Raw genomic sequence first — 27,193 nt, 5'->3', positions numbered from 1 at the left:
AAGAATGTGCAAAATTATATTGCATAAAAGGATACTTGCCTTCATCTCTTTTTTCTTTTAAAAAAGGACTGTCCCCTCAGCTATAGAGTTAAGCTATGCAGCAGACTTCATGTGCTGATATTTGCTCTCCAATAACACTTGCAAAACAGAACTCTGCAAAGTGAAGTGAAGTCATATATGAAAACTCTGAAAATAGATTTATTTGCCCTTGACTTCAGACTTGAGCAAATCCTGTACAGTTCAGATCTCAGGTGCATTTATAAAATTAAAATGAAATCAAGCCAAGCTCACCAAGAATGCTCGAAGCAAGGTAGGCGAGGGGGGACTGAAAGGAAACTTATTCTAATTTGCATAAATGTATAATTGGTATAGCCCATGCACACCTTCAATGATAAACTACCGCAGATGTGTAGGATTGTTAGAAAGCTAAGGTGTGCCCTCCAGTGTACAGATGTTTTTAAATCCCATGCTCTTCTCCTTGAATATTGTAGTTCCTTTTGCGAACATTACACACAGATTATGCATGGTGCATGATACTCAATCCTAAACATTAATATTTTTTCTCCAAAGAATATCTTTAGAGCTCTTCCCACCCAGCAACTAGATCTATAAATAATTTACACTTTGCCTTAAGTCAGACAGTCCTGCTATTTAATATGTTCGGTTGCAGTTAAATCTCTAAATCTTTGGTGGCAGATGTGTGGTATTCATCCAAATGAAAATGCAAAATAAACAAAGTATGCTGCGAATTACTGTACATTTCCATAGAATGTGCATTGCAGTTACTACCTGTTATGTGGATTAAGTTCCTTCCAGATGCATTCAATGGTGTTCACAAAAGCATTCGTCTGTTCAGCAATGCAAAGCCTTAATGGGTTAAAGGACATGCCAAATTCTTGAGAAGTCAGTCTTCTGAACAATTTTTGGATCAACCTGCACTCCCAGTGCAAGTTAACAGAGAAGCAGGTTTACTTGGAGTACATTGTACCGGTTTTGGGTGGAAGCTTGTTAACTTTCATTGGAAAATGACATTTGAAGTCAATACTCCCCCTTTCATCAAAAAGTGTATTTCAAACATGCTACCTAGACAGGACAAAGATTGCATGAGCAATTACATTACATTTCAGTGTGGGATGATGTGCAAGAGCAATTGACTTGATTCATTTGATGTTGATACGTTTGGATTCTAATAAGGAGTAACTGCCCAGAAATGGAGTTTCTATCTCAATCCTAGAAACCATAAAGGGATTACTTTGCACGTAATGGATTGCAGTGAACATAGCAATGAAGAAAATGAGGGACAGAAAGCATTGTGGAAGTAGCGAGAGAGAGAGAGAGCTGTAGGAACAGTAATGTCTGGAATGACAGACCACTTCTTGTAATGCAGCAGCCAGATTACTGGCTGGGGCTCCATTTAGAACTCATATCACTTCTGTTTTAAAACAGCTGCACTGGCTGCCATTTCATTTCTGAGCCCAATTCAAGGAGCTCACATTGGTGTTCAAAGCCCTAACTGACTTAGGTCCCAAATATCTGGAAGGCCACTTCCCTACAGATTGGTGGAGGAGACCTTCTTAGTTATTTGCTTGCCCTTAGAAATTCGGGTGGCAGTGGCCCAGGAGAAGACATTTTCTGTGGTTGCCCCTGAGTTGTGGAATACCCTCCTCAAAGCAGTATGTCTGTCTCCTTCATTATGTAGTTTCCATCATATGCTGAAAACACACCACTTTACCCTGGCTTTTGATACCTGAGATACATTTTTTTAAGACTCGCACTATTCTTGTGATAATAATAATAATAATAACAACAACAACAACAACAACAACAACAACAACAACAACAACAACAACAAAACTTTTTCATATTGTATTTTTAAATTGCTGTAACCCATCTTGGGACCTTATTGTGAAGGGCAGGTCAGAAACAACAACAACAGGCAATATTTTGCATTTTGTGTCTGCCTGCCACTCCAAACATAGAGATCAGGTATGGGGAACTTGTATCCTTCCAGATGTTGTTGGACAGCTCCCATCATCCTCGAGCAGCCAGAATGTGCATAAACATAGCAGCACAGCCAGTGAATGTGGGCTTGCAGATTTCAGCAGGGCAGCAGCTAGTATTTAAATGTATAACAGGGTAAAACAACAAGATTTTTTGTGGGGTGGGGGGGGGCAAGGGAAAGATAAGAGTTTGTGATTATTACTTCAGTGGACTAGTGCAGCGTATACTGAGGCCTAATACTAAAGGCAATGTGATGGAACAAGTGTAAGAAAATAATTTGTTCTGTTATATTCATTGTTAGCGTGAAGGTAATGCTTTGGAGAGGATGAAAAAAAATCCAATTTTATAAATCTATGGTCTTTGCTACACTTTTACTTTCTTCAAGCTTAACAACTGCTCTGAGACTTTAAGTTCTTTTATTGTTAGGGGAGTTCATTTTCTGTTCTATCACTTTTTAAAGGAGATGATCATATCACTGAGAAATTTGCCATAGGCGGAGAGAAGGGAACAAAACAGCACATCCTAGGCTTGTTCCATTTACTGTTTTTGGAGAAAGCAGCCAGCAGAACATTGCATCTACATTTAGCTTCAGGGAAGGACTGACACAACATAACACTGAGTTAAGATCCTGGGAGAGAGAGGTTCAGCTTTATAGTTCAAACACACACACACACAGAGATCTTCAATTTTAATTGCACCACCGTTCCAGTTATTATAATGCAAGATTGCAAAATGAAGTCAAGTTTGTTGGATCTAGATCCTGTCAGCATTCCCATACCTCTGAGAGTTAGAATGAATTGCACAAGGTACATATTTCCCTGTCACAGTGCTATAAAGGAAAGGTATCTCGAGAGCTGGTAGAGTTTTCACTTTCATGCAACTCTTACAGGTATATAGTTGCAATCTCAGCATCTGGAGAGTGGGGTTATCAGGTCACCTGGAATAAGGGGTAACGCTAGGAACTCTGGATGGGCTGCATTAATAGCTTCCTGACAAGCAGAAATGTAGTAGAGCATTGTCCATCACTGGAAATAAATTTGGATACTAAGGGGTTATCTCACCTGTGTCAGTGACTTCCATTCACATGTTTGTAGGCATCAAAATGCACAATATGCTGCCGAAATGACATAAGAGAAGTGATACCACATGTCATAGGGAAGAGGGGACAGCTCAATATGAAGGTGGAGATTTTGATGTCAGCCTTATACCATTCCTAACACTATTATTATTAACTTATTTATTTATACCCCGCCTTTCCCCCTGACATTATCTCAAGGCGGCTTACAGATAAAAACAAAGACTGCTAAAAGTACAGAAAAATAAGTAATTAAAATATAATTAAACACTGACAGAATTAAAAGAATAAGAAGAGGAGGAGGAGTTTGGATTTGATATCCCACTTTATCACTACCCTAAGGAGTCTCAAAGCGGCTAACAATCTCCTTTCCCTTCCTCTGTGAAGTGAGTGAGGCTGAGAGACTTCAGAGAAATGTGACTAGCCCAAGGTCACTCAGCAGCTGCATGTGGAGGAGCGGGGAATCGAACCTGGTTCACCAGATTACAAGTCCACTGCTCTTAACCACTACACCACCCTGGCTCTCGGGGGTCTTTTCCAGGGAGTCTTCTCTTCTCTTGAGGTGGCCACAGTATTGGAGCCTCAGCTTCAGGATCTGTCCTTCCAGTGAGCACTCAGGGCTGATTTTCTTCAGAATGGATAGGTTTGATCTTCTTGCAGTCCATGGGACTCTCAAGAGTCTCCCCCAGCACCATAATTCAAAAGCATCAATTCTTCGGAGACCAGCCTTCTTTATGGTCCAGCTCTCACTTCCGTACATCACTACTGGGAAAACCATAGCTTTAACTTATATACATATATAAAATCTGTTTAAAACCTCCCAAGAATTACAATAAAAACAACATGGTACCAACATTTTAATTAAATCAGTCATGAATGAGTCAACTCCCACTGAAGGAAGCAGCCAGGAAAAGAGAGAGTTAACTGTCATGCAGGATGAACAGAGGCTAGAGCAAATTCCCTCGCTCCTTGGAACGCTGGTTGCCAAGGGAACGGATGAGGGTGAGTGGGGAATGCTGCCAAAGCTCTTGGAAGTTCCAACAGGTGGGAACAGAGACAGATAAGGTAAAGGTAAAGGTACCCCTGCCCGTACGGGCCAGTCTTGCCAGACTCTGGGGTTGTGCTCCCATCTCACTCAAGAGGCCAGGGGCCAGCGCTGTCCGAAGACACTTCCGGGTCACGTGGCCAGCGTGACATCGCTGCTCTGGCGAGCCAGAGCTGCACACGGAAACGCCGTTTACCTTCCCGCTAGAAAGCGGTCCCTATTTATCTACTTGCACCCGAGGGTGCTTTCGAACTGCTAGGTTGGCAGGCGCTGGGACCGAGCAACGGGAGCGCACCCCGCCGCGGGGATTCGAACCGCCGACCTTTCGATCGGCAAGCCCTAGGTGCTGAGGCTTTTACCCACAGCGCCACCCACGTCCTCAGAAAAGAAAGAGGTTGGAGCTGACCCAATCAGCCGGCGAATGGTGGGGTTGCTAGACCAGAAGCGAAACAAAAGACGTAAGCTTCGTAAATTCAATTTCCGTTTTAGAAACCGGAAGAGATCTTCAGAAGGGTCATCTTGATTGATGATGGTGGGCGCTGTATTAAGCCCTCCAGAGCTATCTGTTGTTTTGACAATAAATCATCCTTTTTAATTAACTGCGCTTACTGTGTGATCAAGCTGGGGACTGGACTCCTGACACAGCCAATCCCCCAAAGCCTGTTGGAAAAAGAAAGTCTTCACCTGTCAGTGGAAGGACAGCAAGGAGGGAGTCAGTCTAGCTTCTCTAGGGAGGGAGTGCCAAAGTCTGGGAGCAGCCACCGAGAAGGCCCTCTCTCAAATCCCCGCCAAGTGTGCCTGTGAGGGTGGCAGGGCCGAGAGAAGGGCCTCTCCTGAAGATCTCTAAACTTGGGCAGGTTTGTATGAGGGAATAGAGTATTTCAGATAGCTTGGACGTAAGCTGTGTAGGGTTTTATAGGTCATAACCTATGGATTTTGAATTGTGCCCAGAAGCAGACCAGTAGTGAGTGGGAGCTGTTCTAGCAAGGGAAGTGTATGCTCCCTTTAAGCAGCCCTGGTGCAGCTTTTTGAGCCAAGTGGAAGTTTCTGAGCATCCAAACGGGATGTAACTAGCGAGTGTGTCACTGTGGCCAAATCAGACGTCTCAAGGACCAAGGCCGTACCTGCAGCACAGGCTTAAACTGCACTCCTGGCCACTGCAGAGACTAACCTGGGCATCCAGGCTCAGGTCTGAATCCAGGAGCACACCAGAACCATGAACCTGTGTCTTCAGGAAGAGTCCTAACCTATCCAGCACAAGCTGAATCCCTGTTTCTTGTTCTGCCTTCCAACTGACTAAGAGCATCCAATTGATATGTGTTGCTATTCAGCAGTAGATATTGTGTTTTCCTGGGGAAACCAACAGCAAAAACAAAAACACCCTCTCAGACCCATGCCTAGAAATCACAGGAAAAAACAGAAGTTGGGCAATGGGCAGTGGGACTTAAATTAGCTGTGTCTGTCTAACCTGTTCCATTGGTTTCAGTCACTCTTACAACTAGCTTTAGCTGGACTAGGGCAATTTTTGTAGAAAACCTGGCTATCAGTGTATTGAAATAAATAAAAAATGACTCAAAAACAACAGTGGAGTAACAAAAGGTTTGGTACGACGAGATTCAAAATGATTCTTTCGAAATAACTTTTCAGCTGTGATTCAATCCTCTTTACATTTGCACTTCACCTTCCTTGTGGTCAAGCTGCATCCCATTACATTTAAAACACACAAGGGTTGAAACAGTTTGGCTGTTAAGTGGCATGGAGATGCCAAGCTGAGAGTGTAAAACACAAACTTTATGCTGTGCATGCACAATCTTCCAGGAGCCTGGTGGGGTCATCTCCCTGGACTGGGATGCTAATATACCGAGATTATATTTTAAAATTGCAAACACAGCACACAAACTCTGCCAAAGATACCACATTTAGTTTTAAAGCATGTGCTTTTTCATAAAGTTTTTAAATCTTTTAAAATGATTTTTTTTTTAAGTGCCAAGAGAAGCTACTAAAAGAATACATTGAAACAGTTCATATTATTATGCTAGAGGCCCTAGTAAACTGGCAGCATTAACTATGCACTCTAAACAATTGTTAAAGTTCTGGAATGAGATTCTGAAATATAACTCTGCTTTCATAAATTTTTATGGTGTCATGAAACAGTGATATCACTATAGCTCAAAACACTTCTTTTAGAGGGGATTTATTTCAGCAGAGAATAGAGATGACCTTGCCATCTTCTATAAGATGATGTGATGGTTAAACCATTTTTACTGTCTACATATGTAGCCTTATAGAAAATGACAAAAGTAGAAAACTTGTGAGCCAGGAGACTAAATGAAGCTTATTTATAGGACAATGCATGGCCTTTTCCATCAACAGGGCAGAGATGGATGTTGCAGGCTGCCAGGTTTCCTTGAACAACCTTTCTAAAATATATCATATAGATTTTTCAGTGTACTAGAACTGTGATTGTTTCAGATGCTAATTTTCTGCTGAGTTATACCCTTGCCTATACAGGGGTGGGGGTGGAATCCACAAACTTAAGCAGTGCTTCATTGTAGCTAACTTTCCTACACCTGTGGCCTGCAAAAGGTGTGGAAGTTACCAACTTTTCACCTGTAGGCTATCTGTGCATTTTTAAAAAGTGTTTTGAGATTGAAGGACTCAGTGTGCCTCGCGTTCTGCTTGGCCCCCCCCCCACTCTGTTCCACTACTACAGTAAGTAAGGCAGTAGTATTTCCTCCCCACAGGTGGCAGAGGAGAATGGTGGTAGAGTGAAGCTCAAGGCACAGTGGCTGTCTCAGCAGTCCCACGTTCTCAGATGTTTTAATTCAGGAATAGGGAACCTGAGCATTGTTGGATGGCAGCTTCCATCAGCCTCGGTGCATAATAAGGGATAAGCAGCCTCACATGCTTAAGTGTAATTAATGCACTACGGGGTTAAAACCATAGAGTAAGCTGTCCTGCCAGGCTTAGCTCCCCTTGGGAGGGACTAGGTAATCAAGCCTTTGTTTCCCTCAGTCTATCTGAGAAGCTCAACATATGAGGATGTCTGAGCTGGTTACTGTGGTTCAGACTGTGTGGCTCTTACAAGCCTCTCTTGAGTCCCTATATGAATAATTTATTATTATTTTATCATTATTATTTATTGAATTTATATACCGCCCTATACCTGGAGGTCTCAGGGTGGTTCACAGAATAAAATCAAAATATAAAACAACAAAATACATGATCAAAATAAAAACAACCCAATAACTCCATCCCCATAAAAAACCCCACATTTTAAAAGGGCATAGGAATTTAGGAACTTTCACCACTGTAAGTCAAGTTTTACTGCCTGTGCAACTTTTTCTGAATGCTGTATGGAAAAGCACATGAACCTGACCTTTGGCAAGTTAAAAACATGTGGTTTTCTTCTATGCTAGGGAACAAAGCAAGTTTTGGAACTCATAAGGGCATATTTTAAAGGTCTAACATCCTATATTTCCACGCTTTGCTACAAATTTTGTGATTTTAAATCTCTGCTGGGGTTCTTTTGCCAAAGAAATGCTTGCCACAGTCTTGGCATCCAGGAATTCTTCTTTTGATGTACCCGCTTTTTTCCTTGCACCAACATGATACAGGGCTTGAAGTAGGAAACCGTGGCAACACAGCAGCATGGATGGGCAAAATTCAGAAGGACAAACTTATGAGAATCTGTACCTTGGGCTTGGAATCATGGACATCCTGATACAGAATTCCTCCAGGAGGCTATGACTATAAATTCATCCACTGACACATTGCAAAAACACATAGCCAGATACATGACACTGCTAAGCAGTATTTCCTATTAGGTAGGAAAAATGGGAAGGGACGTGGGTGGCGCTGTGGGTTAAACCACAGAGCCTAGGACTTGCCGATCAGAAGGTTGGCGGTTCGAATCCCCGCAACGGGGTGAGCTCCTGTTGCTCGGTCCCAGCTCCTGCCAACCTAGCAGTTCAAAAGCACATCAAAGTGCAAGTAGATAAATAGGTACCGCTCCGGCGGGAAGGTAAACAGCGTTTCCGTGCGCTGCTCTGGTTCGCCACATGACCCGGTTGCTGGCCACATGACCCGGAAGCTTTACGCCGGCTCCCTCGGCCAATAAAGCGAGATGAGCGCCGCAACCCCAGAGTCGGCCACGACTGGACCTAATGGTCAGGGGTCCCTTTACCCTTTACCTAAGAAAGATGGAACTGAGATGAAGGTGAGTCATGGGGTGCAGATTTAAGGATTTTTACCTGTTGCTAGTTGTAGATAATCAAATTATCCCTGCATTATCAGGTTAGCAACTTGCAAGTGTTCCTTACTCTTAATTGCTCAGGTGGATGGCTGGCTGTACCTAGGAATGTGGCTTTCCTTCACTCCATCCTAGATCATCATAGGGATGATTCCTGCTGGTAATTTCTCAGTTTTGATTATTGCAACACAATGAACATGGAGCTGCCCTTTAATGCTTAACAGAGACCACAGCTGGCGCAGGATGTAGCACCTCAGCTTTACTTAATACCAGAGAAAAGGAGCACATAGCTGTGTTTTTTCCAGACACAAAGCAAGCCTGACTGCATCTTTTTTTAAAATGTCATTTAAATTGCTGGGTCTTTGTATAATGTTTTATGCTAAAATTGTATGTAGCCTTCAGTGGGCTCTTATTTAAGAAGAAAGACAGGATATAAATTTAACAGATATGAGATACTTAAATGATAGAATCAACCTAGCCAGATTATCAACTCTAGCTGCAAAATTCTAATCTTTAGAGATTAGCGGTCAAAGCTGCTCTAGTGATGTAATAAGCTGCAACAGGTAATGTAACCATCTCCGCTTGTCAAATGCATATGCAATGAATCTGTCAGACAGGAGGATAGTTCTAACTCTACGACACAGTTTTAAGAAGTGGATACTAGTTACTTACAGCTATTCAAATCTCTTGCTACATGATGCAAATTGATTATTTTAAATCCTTTGATCTCCTCTGTAGTACACATATTTAAATACAACTTCAAAGTTGTTCCAGAAATATCACAAAGTTGTTCCAGAAGTGTTCACCACTTCATTTCGGTGATGCAAAGATAAGATTCAGTAATGACCCTTCAAGTGCCAATTTTGGGAGGCCAAGGTTAGGGGCATTTCATCTTGTTGACCATCAGAAGAAACAAAGCGAGTGATCCAGGTATGTTGAAGTATTTTTAGAGCCCACTGATTTTAATGGGGGAGCTGAGAACTCATGTAAATCTCTTCCAATGAAATCAAAGGGACTTCAAAGTGCTCCACTTTGTCTCGATCATGCTCGAAAGCTCAAGGCTGCTGTTTCTTGAAGCTTTCATTGCACCAAGAGCTGCTCCACAATCATTGCTGTAGCAAGTGAAGTGTTGAGTTCTATAAGGAAAATACTTGCTTACAATAATAAAAATAGAGATGACTCTTCAGGGAAATTGTGTGTGAGTGTGTGTGTGTGTGTGTGTGTGTGTCCACTTCCTGCAAGGCCTGTGAGAATAGGAAAGGCATTAATCGTTCCAAACCAGATAACATAGGCTGACCTTTACAGAATAAATAAAGGCTGAGGTTGTGTGTAAATTTATCAAGGTCACCCTTAAAGTTCATAGACAAATAGGATTTGAACCAGTTCTATCCCGATTTTTTGTTTTTAATGCTTGGATTTAGGAGCTATTTTTTTTTGAAATTTCTTTTACTTAAAGTGGGGCAGATTTTTTTTTCTTTTCATTCCATCCCTGCTATATTCACAGTTGAATAAGATGTGACATTGGAGATGTGGGAAAAATGAGCACATCTCTTAAAATTTCCTGCAAGTGACAGAGGTGTGCTTGTATGGAAGAGAGCAACTTAACCATGACTGTGGCACAGGGCAGAGGGGCTTAACCCTTTTCACTGCATGAAACTGCTACTTGCCATCCATGGGAAAAACAAACATCTGCAGGTGAGATTTTCATTTGGAAAACTGCACAATGGGAAAGGCTTGGGCTGCAGCTCTAGCCCCACTTACTTGAGAGTCAACTACACTGGCTTTAATAGGACTTCTTACTGCTGAGTAGAGATGGTTAGGATTGCATTGTTCTTCTCCATGGCTTTCTGCATCATTTTGCATAGCTAAAAAAGGAAAAGAAAAACATTCCCCCAAACACTTGGTGACCTTGTATGCTTAAGTAAGGTAACCAGCAACTCCCTCCTGGGAATTTTGGAGAATTTTGTCTCTCTTTTTCCAAAGAAAGCAGCAGAAAATGGATACTCATTTTCACAGTGGAAGCGGCGATGCATTTGTACAGCCCTGACCTCCTTGCTACCTAGTCCCATCCAGTAAGCAGCAGTGACCCACCTGACAGGAACTTAGCGTAGTGGTTCATCACGCCCAGGAAGACACTTCTGAATATATGGAAAAGAAACACCTCTGGCAGCTTGATGTATAAAGTTCTGCAGAGATACGTTGTTGTAGTCTTATTAACCTGAGTTTGTATTCAGGTTAAATGAAATATAGTACCGTATTATTTAATGTAAACTTTAAAGGAAGAACAGATTGGCAATATCCACATGTTTCAGCCCCAGCTTTTATCACAACACAATGCATGCTGCATTCAAAATGAAAAACCATTCCAGCTTCTGTTGTTCCTGCTAGCACCTCCTTTGAGAAATGTGTCATAACATTCTACTGTAGACAATTGGTACAAAAATGCATGGGATATTGCTCTGTTGGAGAAACTAACAAATAAGTTACAGCTGTTAAGGGAACAGAAACAAAAGGGTAACTTCACAATGGTTTGGCATAATTTTATTATACGTTCAAGTCTTCCAGATAATACTCAACCCTCCCCGCAACAGCATGTGACTCAACATGACTAGAATCATCCTACAAAAGGAAAATATCAGGTTCTCCATTCTTCATAATCATATTCATACTCATAAGTATATTCACATTTATATAAATATACCTAACTTTCATATCCTAATACAAAAACATTTAATCTATTAATAATCATTCCTGAGCCAAACTATGATTAGAAAACTGCCACTCAAATGTGTTAATGAACATATTTGAGAAATGTTATGATTTCAAATCTTTTTTCCCTTTTTACCTTTCCTTCCCTCTTTTATGTTTTCTTATTGAAAATCAAATAGCTATAATATTATAATATCTCAATCAGAAATGCTTCTTTGTTTTTATATTATCTAGATTGAGAATAGCTAAGTGTTAATTTGTTATATTGTTGAATAAAACTGAATAAAAATTATCAAAACATAACAGTCACACAAACGGATGAACGAGAGCAAAGAATGTAGTTATGGATCAAAATGATCAGCAGAAGTTTTAGACAACAAAACATTTACTGCTGCATAATGAGAGATTTATTAACATATGCCACAAAAAAACCCCTCAGTACTGATTTGTATGCATGTTCATCTCTCTCTGTGGTTATGTGACCTTACGTATGTGCACAGACAAACACATTTATCCAAGTACGCAAACCACACACATACTAGGATTGCCATGTGGCCCAGTGTCTGAACAACAGCCAACAGTTCTGCAATTGACTGGAGCAGTGGCAAAGGCTTCCAGACGATAAGCCAGAATCCAGTATTGCCCCATTATTAATCTTACTACAACTAGTATCGATCACAAGCATCTCTTCAAGAGATGCTAAGGCTCAGAAGCCTAGGACTTTGGCCTAGGGCTTTGGCAGGAAGCATTTCAGGGTTGCACAGTGCAAGGGCTGTGCAGGTCATGTGCCTTCAGCATGGCTTGTGGATGAAAAGCGCTCCTGGCGCTTACCGTGAAGCTATGAATAAATGTAAGCAGTTAATTAAATCTACATACTCTGCAGAAGATGGTCCCATTTCTCTCTCTTTCTAATCTTCAAAAAAGCAATGCACATTTTCAGCCCTGTAAAGGGCTGATTTCAAAGGAAACTGAACAAAAGCACAACTGTGAATAAATTAACAATAGCAAGTAAATGAATATTAAAGATGTCGGAAATCAGAGACAAGAAAGGGGGTCAAAGAAAATAATGAAATAATTAAGGAGAAATTAAAAGGCATGTAAAATTTTGAAATAAGGCAAAGTGCAGGATAATGGACTTAACTTGAGGAAGACCACCATTGTATGATCTCATAAGACTACAGTGGTACCTTGGGTTAAGTACTTAATTCGTTCCGGAGGTCTGTTCTTAACCTGAAACTGTTCTTAACCTGAAGCACCACTTTAGCTAATAGGGCCTCCTGCTGCTGCTGCGCTGCCAGAGCACAATTTTTGTTCTCATCCTGAAGCAAAGTTCTTAACCTGAAGCACTATTTCTGGGTTAGCGGAGTCTGTAACCTGAAGCGTATGTAACCCGAGGTACCACTGTATTGTGACCTATCATCCTTTGTTTACTGTTCCAAAAATTCTTTAACCATGCTTATTCTTCAAATCTATTCAACTTTTCTCTTCCTTATTGTACTCATAAAATGTCGGTGCCTTCTCTTTGATGTTGTTTTATTTCATATTTAACATTTAGCAATAAACGGGACGCGGGTGGCGCTGTGGGTTAAACCACAGAACCTAGGACTTGCTGATCACAAGATCGGCGGTTCGTTGCTCGGTCCCTGCTCCTGCCAACCTTGCAGTTCTAAAGCATGTCAAAGTGCAAGTAGATAAATAGGTACCACTCTGGCGGGAAGGTAAACGGCGTTTCCGTGTGCTGCTCTGGTTCTCCAGAAGCGGCTTGGTCATGCTGGCCACATGACCCGGAAGCTGTACGCCTGCTCCCTCGGCCAATAAAGTGAGATGAGCGCCACAACCCCAGAGCCAGTCACAACTGGACCTAATGGTCAGGGGTCCCTTTACCTTTACTGCAATAAACATTGGGCATCACTTTAGTAATCCATGTACCTCCTTAGCATATAATTATCTCTGAAATGTTTAGCTTATCCTATCAAAAGTCAGACAAAAGGTGTATGTCGCACTATCGCTTTCAGAGCCAGGTCAAAAGGCACCTCTTTACCTAGGGCTTTTTAGGATGAGCTTTTGGGCTCCGTGCTGTTGTAGTCCTGTTATTCTGCTCTTGCGATTTCGTGTTGTTTTGTGGTTTTAATTTCATGGCTTTAATAAATTGCCCATTGTTATAAATTCTGATATTTTATGCAACCTACCCAGGGATCGTTCAATGAAGGGCAGGCTATAAAGATGCTTGTATGTATAAATAAACAAAGCAATGGTCTTTCAGTGCCTCGAAAAAGCATGGTCTCCAGAAGAGAAGAGTTTCTGAGTTTTGATAAAGTCACTGAGAAGACTTCTTCAAAGCACTTTTGTCTGAACTTGGAGCACAGATGGAATTCACTCACATGGAATGACAGAGTGTGAGGTTCTGCTTGGAGATCTTCACTGGCTGTCCATTCGCTGTCAGGTCAAGTTCAAGGTGTTACCTATTAGCCATATTGGTTTAGACAAGCCTATCCAAGAAAAGTAGAAGTAACATGTATTTATTTTGAATTAGCTGTTGTTGATTTTAATCATTTTGTTTTTTGTTTGTTTAGTCGTTTAGACGTGTCCGACTCTTCGTGACCCCATGGACCAAAGCACGCCAGGCACTTCTGTCCTCCACTGCCTGCCGCAGTTTAGTCAAACTCATGCTGGTAGCTTCGAGAACACTATCCAACCATCTCGTCCTCTATCGTCCCCTTCTCCTTGTGCCCTCCATCTTTCCCAACATCAGGGTCTTTTCCAGGGAGTCTTCTCTTCTCATGAGGTGGCCAAAGTATTGGAGCCTCAGCTTCACGATCTGTCCTTCCAGTGAGCACTCAGGGCTGATTTCCTTAAGAATGGAGAGGTTTGATCTTCTTGCAGTCCACGGGACTCTCAAGAGTCTCCTCCAGCACCATAATTCGAAAGCATCAATTCTTCGGCAATCAGCCTTCTTTATGGTCCAGCTTTCACTTCCATACATCACTACTGGGAAAATCATCTTCTAGATATTTTTAAATACTTGATTTTAACTGTTTTTAATCAGCATTTTCAAAGTTTTATAGGGCAGGGGTTCTGAGTTGTTCAGAGGTTTTCTTACAATCAAGAGGTGCATACATTTTGTTAGTTATATAAATAAATGCTTGGAAGGATGTTCTCGGGTGCCCTAAAGATACGTAAATCACAATAGATAGAAAAAGAGAGTGGTCCTTATTCGAAGTTTGTCAAGTTCACTGTGAAAACTTGTTTTTAAAGTGAAAATCTGAACACAAGGACAGCATTCAGATATGCCACCATGGAGGTCTGCTCTCTCAGTTACGGCTAGTGATGATAGACCTACCTCTCACTGCTTCTCAGTATGTAACTTGCATGGTAGCAAGAAGCTGAACTGGAATATTCATAAAAGTCATGCTGTCTCACCATCCCACTGGTATGTGGGAAGAGGTCAATTTTTCTTCAAAGCAGCAAGATATCAGGACTTGCTGTGTGCTGTGTCTCTGATCATAGCGGCTTTGTTGTATCTCTTGTTGTTCTACTGGAGGGAAAAGAAGAAGAAGGTTTGTGACCCAGTATCTCTGTTTCACCATGAAGTGACACAGAGCAGGAAATTGATTGACACTGGGTTTGTACACAAGCGTTTTAAAAAGAAAAGAAAGCTACTGATAGAAAACAAGCTTACAAGGATGTACGATGGACTGAAGACCTTCTGTTCCTCATCCTCCCTCGTTACTGAATATACTATGCCAACCAAACACATCCCCTCCAATACTTGCTAGACCACAAATGCTCAAAACCTCATCTGTGCTGTATTATACAGCCCTACCATGGTAGGTTGGCCCTACCGTTAGAGTGGACCTGACAGTCTTGCAAATAGAGGATACGTGGCCACTGTAAATCTTGCTCTGGAACTGCTTTCCCCTTAATCTTCTCTCTTAGTTCTTACCCCTTAATTTAACCCCAAAAAAAGCACAAGAACTGCATTTGCTGACGTTTATTCATTTTTAAGCTTGAATCTCCTTTCTATCCTTTGTTGACTTCTTCCTTCCATCCACACTCATGCGAGAGCAGGAAATTTATTCCGTTTTATGTTATTTTTTATAAAATTCATGTATGTAGGTGATATGATGTAGACAGTAGATGACTTCTGATGCACTAGGACTGCTGATGCACTAGAGACATTAACTTTGAAGCAACAACAGTGAGTTGGATTCAGATTGGTCATATCATGGATGGAAGGGCACTTCCATTAATAAAAGGCTCCAAGATCCAACAGAGGCTGAGGCTTCCCATTGGGGGAGAGGGGAAGCAGTAATCATAGATGCCTCATTTTTCTGGCAGCCCCCAAAGCTGCCCTCATGCCGCTGTGGGAGGTCTCCAACCTCCTGGGTCAGCTTTTCAGGAGCCACAGCGTGCTACAGGGAGAGTTATTGGCAAAGACCACGTTCCTGTTTCATTCCTCCAGCACATGTGGAATTCCATTAAGCACAACTCTGGATTCAACCCACTGTACCTTTTTACTGTAGATACCTACGTGTGTTCCCTAAAGGCACAGCATAAAAATATTCATACTTATTCCAAGCTTCCCAACTTTGTATTGTCCTTAAGAAGGCAGCAGGCAGCTGTATGATCAAGAGGATTAGCAGATGTTATAAAGGGAAAAAAGAGCATTAAGTACTAAGCATACCTTCTTGATCGCTGTTTGCTGTTAGCAAGAGATGTAAAAGTCATTCTCAACAGAAACCAATTTTATACTTATTTTATTATGCAGGGAACTGAGAAAGACCAGCTATTGCAAGAGACTAAAATTAAGGTTAATGCTTCTGAGCCATTTTCTGTTGTAAAACTGAATTAATAAAGCTATTTTTGAAAGAGTAGCTTGTCCCTTTAGAAATAGATCTGACTAAAATGTCAAATGTGCTTCCTTTTGTATTCATTGTTCCTGGCACAACTGGGATATATGTGTGTGTGAGAGAGAGAGAGAGAGAGAGAGAGAGAGCTGCTTAGTTTCCACTGAGAGGAAATCATCGTCTAGATCGGGGTGGGGAACCTGTGGCCTTCTAAATGTTGCTGGATTTCATGTGTCAGCTCTAGCTGGCAAGGTCAGTAGTTAGGGAAGATGGACGAAGATGTTCAGGAGGAACTGGAAGGCCACAGCTTCCCCACCGCTGATCTAGATTTTCCCCTGTATCTAAAATGGAGCCACCTCCTTGGCCATTGGGCTCACTATTAATCCTGTCTGCTCAACCTGCCGCAGCCTGTTAGGGAAGCCCCTAACTCACTGAGGGTTTGAGACCCATCGGCTACCCTCACCTGGTTTAGCTGGCCAGTTGAATCCAGTTGGCCAGTTGCATGCTGACAGCTTCTAGGAGCCGCAGGTGAGAGCTGAGAGCTGGCTGCGGACCAAAGGTGGACAAACTACCCCAGAGGGAGCATGACACGTCTCCTGCCAGAGGTACTACCCCTCCCCTAACATTCTGAATCAATTCTTAGTCAGCCCCTCCCCAAACAACTTGGTAACTGGCTGTAGACAGTGAAGTGCAGTGTCAGTGCTGACCTGACATGACAGCTGCATCACTGCTGCTTACTGGGAAGTTGAAGGGAGAGGAGATTCAAGGGATACGAGCTCTGCCAGGCTCTCTGCCACCTCACCTTTCCACATTTTGGTAAGCTAGAGTGACTCAGCCATTGAAAGGTCAGATGAGTGCTGTCCCACCCCCCACTCCTTTGTTAATGTTGGTAACATGTTTTACATAAAAGTCATCCCCTCCACGTCATCTGACCTAAATTACTTGGGTCAGTGCTGTTGACTACAGATTACACCTACATTTTGAGGAATAGTGCTTGGGTTAGTCCTAGACATAGGCACAATCTCACTTCCGGAGGCGGCGCAAAACGGCAATGGCGGTCCTCTTTACTCTGTGAAGAGGGGCTCCGCGAAAAAGGGTCGTCCGCTGCGGCAAAGCGGAGACCCATTAAGAAAAACCACAGGCAGAGCGAGCCTGTGGCCGTGGGACTCGGCGGGCGCCAAAAGCCCCCCCAGAAACGAAGAAGGAACCTCGTAAGGGGCTCCGGAACGTGAAAGGGGGAGCGGCGCTGTGAGTTCATCGCTCTTTTCGTGGAAGCAAAGCCGCTCTGCTGCTGCTGATGAGCGCTGACCTTTCTTCTTGAAAACATCGAAATTGGCTGTAACATACCCGTGAGTAAGGGGAACTAAATACTGGACTAAAATTGTGGAATTTGCCTGAAAACGGGAGGCGAGTAACAGGAAGTCCGTCTCCCGATCTTGCTAACTAGATCAAAGCAACGGCTCAGAAGTGCGCTGAAGCGTTCAAAAGGGATCGTAAAAGCAAAACAAGGGTGCATTGATAGACTTTGTATTGAAAAGACAAGTGGGAAATCTTTGTAAAATTTGTGGACTTTATTCTGGGAACTTTCTTCCTAATTTTGAGCTATGCGGAGTTAAAAGGGACAACCCAGTTGTCGGACTGTCAGTGCGCAAAAAGAGAACTGTCAAACTGCTGATACTGTTGTTGGAGTTTAAACTGTTACATAGACTGAGATATTAACGCTTAAACATTGTTGCTGGGACCCTTCTTGACACCTTGTGGCCTTTTTTCAAGAAATAGAAAGCCCGGGGAACCTTCCTTTTGTGCTCTGGAACTACTAAGATTTAATATAGGGAATATAAGAACTTCAATGGCGGAAAAGAGTTCTCTCCTTCCTTGAAACTTTGAAACACCCCCCCTAGAGGATTGTGGAGACATAGAGGCCTGGGAACTGTACTTTATTGTGACTTTCTGTGGTTTAATTGTTTACACTCTGGACTTGTCTGACTCATGGAATAAAAGATAATTTGACCTTGAACAGAGGCAGGTGTGGAATGAGTGGCTCAGGGAGAACAAGAGCAGCCAAAGCTAAAGAAAAAGAAAAGAAACCGGTGCAACTTGTTCAAACAACCCTAACTCATCAACGTAGATCATCTGTCCCAACTGTGCTGACAGCACAGGAGGTGGAAGTTGAAGAGCCTGCTGCAGAAGACATGGCAACTGGAGGATCTGAAACAGTCCTGAAACAAATTTTGGAACAACTGGCAATTTTAAATCAAAAAGTGGACAATCAATCATCAAAAATTGATCAAGCTACATCCTCTATTAGTAAATTATCTGATCAGGTTTCCCAGCACACTCAGGCAATTGAGAAACTGCAAGGAGCCACGGCTGAAAATTGTAAACTAGCTGTGGAAGCCAGTCAAAAAGCAGAACAGGCGAACAAAAAGGTTGATGAGATTAAGGGGGAAGTAAGGCCTCTGAAAAGACAGGTAGGGGAACAACAAGCCTACCTGTCATTGGTTGAACTGAAAAGTAAGGAAAATAATCTCAGGTTAAGGGCCATCCCAGAACTGGAGGAAGGAAATTTAGAGGGATTTTTGACACTTTTGTTCTCCAAATTCTGGGGGATTGAGGAAGACAAGGACTTCAAAATTGTGACGGCTTTTAGACTGGGAAAATCGATAAAGAAAGATAAGTCCAGAGACTGTTTGGTTATTTTGAGATCAAGAGAGGAAAGAGACAAGATACTAGGCCTACATTTTAAAAAATCTTTGGAGATAGAAGGTAAAAAGGCTGAAATCTATAGAGATATACCCAAACATCTTTTGGATCTTAGGACCACTTACACAGATCTGACCAAATTGTTGAGATATAACGCAATCCCTTATAGGTGGGAGTTTCCGCAAGGACTATCATTTACTTACAAAGGAAGGAAAGTAAGAATCAAAACACCTGAGGACCAGCAGAAGTTCCTACACGACCACGAGGAGGACCTCCAGAAAGGAGCTGCAGCTTCTTGGCCACCACCACCACCGGGACCATCTCCAAAACCTACACCTTCTGGATCTGGACCAGCACTACCACCTCCGGGATCAGAGGGAAACCTAGACACCCCATTGTAGGACCCACCAATTAGACCAGGATGTCTTTGCAGCTTCTTAGTTGGAATATAAATGGCAGAAATTCTCCGGAAAAAAGAAGAAAAGTATTTCATATTTTGAAAAAAGAACAATTGGACATTATTTGCCTGCAAGAAACACATGTGACAAGGCTCCACAGAAAAGTGCTAATTAACAAAAGATTAGGCCAAGAATTTATTTCTTCGGATAAAGTCAAGAAAAGAGGAGTGGTGATATATGCAAAGGAGAGCCTGTCACCGAAATTTTTATTTAAAGATGAACACGGCAGAATTTTGGCGATTAAAATCCAGACACAAGGAGAAAAATTTTTGATATTAGGAATATATGCTCCAAATGAAGGAAAATCGGAATTTTTCAGGAAGCTGCATGAGATCATGCTGGACTACTTAGATTACAACAACATCATTATGTTGGGCGACATGAATGGGGTTGTGTCTGTAAATATGGATAAGTCGCAAAGTGCTAACATAACGAAAGATGGCAGACTACCTAAAACTTTTTTTGAAATGACTGACAATATGGACTTAATTGACATATGGAGGGTTAGGAACCCCCTAGGAAAAGAAGGAACTTTCTTTTCTGAAGCTCATCTGACATGGACACGAATCGACCAAATATGGATAACTAGAGGACTGGCACCCAAGACTAGAAAGGTGGAAATCTGCCCAAAAACCTGCTCCGACCATAACGCTTTGAAAATGGAACTGAGACTAAATACAACCGGATCCTTTAGATGGAAAATGAATGACACCTTACTAAGGGACGAGAAGATTGTTAAGAAGGCCCAAAAAACTTTAAAGGACTATTTTGAGATAAATTTAAATACCACTGTGGAAAAAAGAACAATCTGGGACGCAAGTAAAGCAGTTATGAGAGGGTTTCTAATACAACAAAACACGATCAAGAAAAAGCTCTGGAATGAAAAGAAGGAGAAGATATTGGAAAAAATAAGAGATGGAGAGAAAAAATTAAGATCTAGGCCCAAGTCGAAGGAAGTGCTGAGAGAAGTGAAATTTTTCCAAGCACAATATTTGAAATTGATAAATCAAGAGGTGGAATGGAAAATTAAACAAATGAAACAAAGATCTTTTGAATCAGCAAATAAGTGTGGGAAACTGCTAGCATGGCAGTTGAAAAAGAGACAAAAACTTAATACAGTTACAAATCTAGAGATTGAAGGGAGAATGGTTCAGAAACCCGAGGAAATTAGAAAGTGCTTCCAGAGATATTTCAAAGAACTTTATTCACAAGGGCCGCAGAAAGATTCGGAGGTGGACCAATTTCTTAAAACTAACGGATTACAGAAAATACCTCAGGAAATGAGAACAACCCTGAATAGTAATATCACACAGCAAGAAATTGAAAGTGCCATTCAGAACCTTCAATTAGGCAAATCTCCAGGCCCCGATGGACTTACCTCCAAATATTACAAGGTTTTGAAGGACTATTTGACACAACCTTTGTTGGAGGTTTGTAACCAGATTATGGAGGGGAGGAAGGCACCGGAAACGTGGAAAGAAGCTTTCATCACATTGATACCCAAACTAGAAACTGAAAAGACCCAGCTTAAGAACTACCGCCCCATCTCACTCCTAAATGTGGATTACAAAATTTTTGCGGACATTTTGGCAAGTAGGTTTAAAAAAGTGCTTAATGAAGTGATCCATAAGGACCAGGCCGGCTTTCTCCCTGGTAGGCATTTGTTTGATAACACAAGAAACATTATCGACATTTTGGAACTTCTACAAACAAATCTTAACACTAGAGCGGTTTTAATTTTTATTGATGCGGAGAAAGCCTTTGACAATATCTCTTGGATGTTTATGAAGAGAAACTTGGAAGGGATGGGAGTGGGGCGGGGGTTTGAAAATGGAATAGAAGCAATATATTCAGAACAAAAAGCGAAATTGATAGTAAACAATGTGGTGACAGAGGAGTTTAAAATTGAAAAAGGGACACGGCAGGGGTGCCCTCTATCCCCCCTATTGTTTATTTCAGTTCTGGAGGTGCTATTGAACATGATTCGAAAGGACCGGTTGGTACAGGGAATTGAGGTCGGAGTGAAACAATATAAATTGAAAGCATTTGCAGATGACCTGGTACTAACATTACAGGAGCCAGTCTCTAGTACTAAAAGAGTGTTAGAATTAATCTCTGACTTTGGGCTGGTGGCGGGATTTAAGTTGAACAAGCAAAAAACTAAGGTTCTAGCAAAAAATTTGACAACTACAGAAACAGATGAGTTCCTGAAAGAAACAGAACTAAATGTGGTTAAAAAAGTAAAATACCTAGGGGTGTATCTGACCTCCAAAAATTTGAATTTGTTTAAAGATAACTATGAGAAATGTTGGTCAGAAATCAAAAGAGATTTGGAAACATGGTCAAGATTGAAACTTTCCTTGTTGGGCCGAATAGCAGCTATAAAGATGAATGTATTGCCGAAAATGTTATTTTTGTTTCAGGCCCTACAGATCGTGGACAAGGTGGAATGTTTTGGAAAGTGGCAGAAGGATATTTCCAAGTTTGTTTGGCAGGGCAAAAAGCCCCGAATAAAGTTTAAAATATTAACTGATGCGAAAGAAAGAGGGGGATTTGCCCTGCCAGACTTGAGGTTATATTATGAATCTGCAGCCTTCTGCTGGTTGAAAGATTGGATTTTACTGGAAAACACTGATGTCCTAGATCTGGAAGGGTTTGACAATGCTTTTGGGTGGCATGCATATTTGTGGTATGACAAGGTTAAAGTGCACAAATTGTTTAAAAACCACATTGTCAGAAGAGCAATTTTGATGGTCTGGACAAAATATAAAGACTTATTGGAGAGTAAGACTCCGAGGTGGCTCTCACCGGTGGAGGCCAAGGCACGTAAGAGACTTAACATGGAGGCCAATTGGCCTAAATATGGGGAAATAATTGAAAAAATTGGAGACAATTGGAGGTTGCAGAGCTTGGAAAAACTAAAAAACAAGGTGCGAGATTGGTTGCACTATGCACAAATTCAAGAGGTTTTTAAAGTGGACAAGAAGGTTGGATTCCAGGTGGAAAAATCGAAACTAGAGACAGAACTGTTAGAGCCAAAAAATAAATTACTTTCGAGAATGTATAACTTGCTGCTTAAATGGAATACTCAGGATGAGACAGTCAAATCCGCCATGATAAAATGGGTGCAGGATTTGGGGCATAACATTATGTTTGAAGACTGGGAAAGGTTATGGAACACCGGAATGAAATTTACGGCATGTAGTGCCTTGAAGGAAAACATTATGAAAATGATATACCGGTGGTACATGACCCCAGTCAAGCTTGCTAAGATATATCACCTGTCTGACAATAAATGTTGGAAATGTAAAGAGGCGGAGGGGACATTCTTTCACCTCTGGTGGACCTGCCCGAAAGTGAAGGCCTTTTGGGAGATGATTCATAATGAACTAAAAAAGGTACTTAGATTTACTTTACCTAAGAAACCGGAGGCCTTTCTCCTGGGCATGGTGGACCAGAGAGTGCTTAAGAAAGATAGAACTTTTTTTATGTACGCCACTACAGCAGCAAGGATCCTGATTGCAAAGCATTGGAAGACACAAGATCTACCCACGCTGGAGGAATGGCACACGCAGTTGATGGACTATATGGAACTGGCCGAAATGACTGGCAGAATCCGAGACTTGGGAGAAGAAACAATTGAGGAGGACTGGAAAAAATTTAAGGACTATTTGAAAAAACATTATAAGCTGTACGAATGCTAAAAAATGCACCTTTTAAGAAATTCTAGCTTCAGCAATGATAAATTAATGAAATTGAAATTAAGGCACAAGAAGTCAGAGGTAGAATAATGAAATAACTTTATTGTGTTTAAATTAAAATGTACATGATTTGGGTTATAACATATTTGAAATTAGGTAACATGATAAAATGAAGGATACAATAAGTATTGAAACAAGTTAACAAATTGCTGATGTTCTGTACTATAGAGAATGCAGGGTTGGGAGGATGCGGGGAAGTCCATTAGACTTGATGGAAAAAAGAACATGGAAATTTGTAATTTTTTTATTTTATTCCTATAATCTGTTTTCTATTCTTTTTTCTGTATTTCATAAACTCAATAAAAATAAGCGTTAAAAAAAAAAGACATAGGCACAATATGTGGTCAGTTCTATTGGCAAGCTGACTTTGTTTTGGATGTAAGGGCTACTGATTTTCTATTTTGTTGCCCCCCCTTTTTTTACCCAAACATATTTCTTTTTAAAAAATTGCCATGCCATTCATTTGTTCTAATAGAGAAACAAGTAAATAAACTTATTCATATTTTTAGGAATAAAAGGGAGACAGAGAGAACATGGTGAATAATTTTAATCACTTTCCAGATCCACACAGTCATACAAAATTATTTTTCTGCTGGTGGCTTCCCTTCCTCTGCTAGCCATGTGTGCACAGCTGTGTATCCTTGCTATATTGCTGTGTGAAAGCTGCACTCTGCGTTTTTATAGGTATAAACTGTGCCGTGTGCAAGGGAGGCCTTGGTTATACTCCCTGGACAGCTGCGGGTGAGTCTTGGTGACAGTTGTCATGGGATTTATTGTACAGCTACTGTACTGAGCTTGCACAGGTTTTAAGCCTCCTTAATTAAAACAATGATGCATTCTATGAAATGTGTATCTTCCTCTTTTTTGAGCAAGGAGCAATATAACACAATTCTGTTTATTAGATTCATAGTGGTGGTGGTGGGGATTTTAGGATGATCCTACTCCTGCCTGAGTTTGGAATATTTATCTTACTTTTCTTCCAGGGTGTAATTCCCCCACCACTCCCCAAATATTTTATTGAGATTTTCAAGAAATTTATGGTAATGAACAAAGTACAGTGGTACTTCGGGTTAAGTACTTAATTCGTTCCTGAGGTCTGTTCTTAACCTGAAATTGTTCTTAACCTGAAGCACCACTTTAGCTAATGGGGCCTCCTGCTGCTGCCGTGCTGCTGGAGCACGATTTCTGTTCTCATCCTGAAGCAAAGTTCTTAACCCAAGGTACTATTTTTGGGTTAGCGGAGTCTGTAACCTGAAGCGTATGTAACCTGAAGTGTATGTAACCCGAGGTATCACTGTAATGTAAACCACAAAAACTGTATCATCAGTCACATTTCACATGTACAGAAAGTGTAAAAAAGTAAAGCTAAATAAAAGAACCTTAAAATAACTGAAAATACAGTCCAAACTTTTCAATAAGGCTCATGGTAAAACAGGGAAGTGGTTACGCCCATTAATTTCTTGCCCAAAGCAGGCTTCATCCACCAGAAGATTTGTACATGAATAGAAGAATTGTTGTTGTTGTTGTTGTTTAGTCGTTTAGTCGTGTCCGACTCTTCGTGACCCCATGGACCAGAGAACGCCAGGCACCTCTGTCCTCCACTGCCTGCCGCAGTTTGCTCAAACTCATGCTGGTAACCTCGAAAACACTATCCAACCATCTCGTCCTCTGCCGTCCCCTTCTCCTTGTGCCCTCCATCTTTCCCAACATCAGGGTCTTCTCCAGGGAGTCTTCTCTTCTCATGAGGTGGCCAAAGTACTGGAGCCTCAGCTTCACAATCTGTCCTTCCAGTGAGCACTCAGGGTTGATTTCCTTCAGTATGGAGAGGTTTGATCTTCTTGCAGTCCATGGGACTCTCAAGAGTCTCCTCCAGCACCATAATTCAAAAGCATCAATTCTTCGGCGATCAGCCTTCTTTATGGTCCAGCTCTCACTTCCATACATCACTACTGGGAAAACCATAGCTTTAACTATACGAACCTTTGTTGGCAAGGTGATGTCTCTACTTCTCAAGATGCTGTCTAGGCCTGTCATTGCCCTTCTCCCAAGAAGCAGGCGTCTTTTAATTTCGTGGCTGCTGTCACCATCTGCAGTGATCATTGAGCCCAAGAAAGTAAAATCTCTCACTACCTCCATTTCTTCCCCTTCTATTTGCCAGGAGGTGATGGGACCAGTGGCCATGATCTTCGTTTTTTTGATGTTGAGCTTCAGACCATATTTTGCGCTCTCCTCTTTCACCCTCATTAAAAGGTTCTTTAATTCCTCCTCACTTTCTGCCATCAAGGTTGTGTCATCTGCATATCTGAGGTTGTTGATATTTCTTCCGGCAATCTTAATTCCGGCTAGGGATTCATCCAGCCCAGCCTTTCGCATGATGAATTCTGCATATAAGTTAAATAAGCAGGGAGACAAAATACAGCCTTGTCGTACTCCTTTCCCAATTTTGAACCAATCAGTTGTTCCATATCCAGTTCTAACTGTAGCTTCTTGTCCCACATAGAGATTTCTCAGGAGACAGATGAGGTGATCTGGCACTCCCATTTCTTTAAGAACTTGCCATAGTTTGCCGTGGTCGACACAGTCAAAAGCTTTTGCATAGTCAATGAAGCAGAAGTAGATGTCTTTCTGGAACTCTCTAGCTTTCTCCATAATCCAGCGCATGTTTGCAATTTGGTCTCTGGTTCCTCTGCCTCTTCTAAATCCAGCTTGCACTTCTGGGAGTTCTCGGTCCACATACTGCTTGAGCCTTCCTTGTAGAATTTGAAGCATAACCTTGCTAGCGTGTGAAATGAGTGCAATTGTGCGGTAGTTGGAGCATTCTTTGGCACTGCCCTTCTTTGGGATTGGGATGTAGACTGATCTTCTCCAATCCTCTGGCCACTGCTGAGTTTTCCAAACTTGCTGGCATATTGAGTGTAGCACCTTAACAGCATCATCTTTTAAAATTTTAAATAGTTCAGCTGGAATGCCATCACTTCCACTGGCCTTGTTATTTGCAGTGCTTTCTAAGGCCCATTTGACTTCACTTTCCAGGATGTCTGGCTCAAGGTCAGCAACCACACTACCTGGGGTATACGAGACATCCATTTCTTTCTGGTATAATTCCTCTGTGTATTCTTGCCACCTCTTCTTGATGTCTTCTGCTTCTGTTAGGTCCTTTCCACTTTTGTCCTTTATTGTGGAAATCTTTGTACGAAATGTTCCTTTCATATCTCCAATTTTCTTGAACAGATCTCTGGTTCTTCCCATTCTATTGCTTTCCTCTATTTCTTTGCATTGCTCGTTTAAGAAGGTCTTCTTGTCTCTCCTTGCTATTCTTTGGAAATCTGCATTCAATTTCCTGTATCTTTCACCATCTCCCTCGCATTTTGCTTGCCTTCTCTCCCTCGCTATTTGTAAGGCCTCATTGGACAGCCACTTTGCTTTCTTGCATTTCCTTTTCATTGGGATGGTTTTCGTTGCTGCCTCCTGTATAATGTTACGAGCCTCCATCCATAGTTCTTCAGGCATTCTGTCCACCAAATCTAAATCCTTAAACCTGTTCCTCACTTCCACTGTGTATTCATAAGGGATTTGACTTAGATTGTATCTTACCGGCCCAGTGGTTTTTCCTACTTTCTTCAGTTTAAGCTTGAATTTTGCTATAAGAAGCTGATGATCTGAGCCACAGTCAGCTCCAGGTCTTGTTTTTGCTGACTGTATAGAGCTTCTCCATCTTTGGCTGCAGAGAATATAATCAATCTGATTTCGATGCTGCCCATCTGGTGATGTCCATGTGTAGAGTCGTCTCTTGTGTTGTTGGAAAAGCGTGTTTGTGATGACCAGCTTGTTCTCTTGACAGAACTCTATTAGCCTTTGCCCTGCTTCGTTTTGATCTCCAAGGCCAAACTTGCCAGTTGTTCCTTTTATCTCTTGACTCCCTACTTTAGCATTCCAATCCCCTATAATGAGAAGAACATCCTTCTTTGGTGTCACTTCTATAAGGTCTTGTAAGTCTTCATAGAATTGGTCAATTTCAGTTTCTTCAGCACAAGTAGTTGGTGCATAAACTTGGATTACTGTGATGTTAAAAGGTCTGCCTTGGATTCGTATCGAGATCATTCTATCATTTTTGAGATTGCATCCCAGTACAGCTTTCGCCACTCTTTTGTTGACTATGAGGGCCACTCCATTTCTTTTATGGGTTTCTTGCCCACAGTAGTAGATATGATGGTCATCCGAACTGAATTCACCCATTCCCGTCCATTTTAGTTCACTGATGCCCAGGATGTCAATATTTATTCTTGCCATCTCATTTTTGACCACCTCCAACTTACCCAGGTTCATGGTTCTTACATTCCAG

The 27,193-nt window shown here is 41.6% G+C and overlaps 1 protein-coding gene across 1 annotated transcript in view; it reads right to left on the bottom strand.

Annotated features, from left to right (window-relative positions):
- Positions 1-26,988, bottom strand: part of LOC310841174 (uncharacterized protein) — a gene marked incomplete at its 3' end in the record, with an annotated part of 240,448 nt that extends 213,460 nt beyond the window's left edge. The window contains exon 1 of the mRNA XM_083731761.1: positions 25,928-26,988. Coding sequence (XP_083587887.1) covers positions 25,928-26,952 — 1,025 coding nt within the window. The 5' untranslated portion in view covers positions 26,953-26,988. The remainder of the gene's footprint in view (positions 1-25,927) is intronic.
- Positions 26,989-27,193: the final 205 nt, after the last annotated feature.

The sequence above is a fragment of the Podarcis gaigeae genome, assembly GCF_964106915.1.
Source record: "Podarcis gaigeae genome assembly, chromosome: 3".
Taxonomy (NCBI): Eukaryota; Metazoa; Chordata; class Lepidosauria; order Squamata; family Lacertidae; genus Podarcis; species Podarcis gaigeae.
Note: the sequence above shows the minus strand (reverse complement) of the source record. Positions and strands in the feature narration are given on the sequence as shown.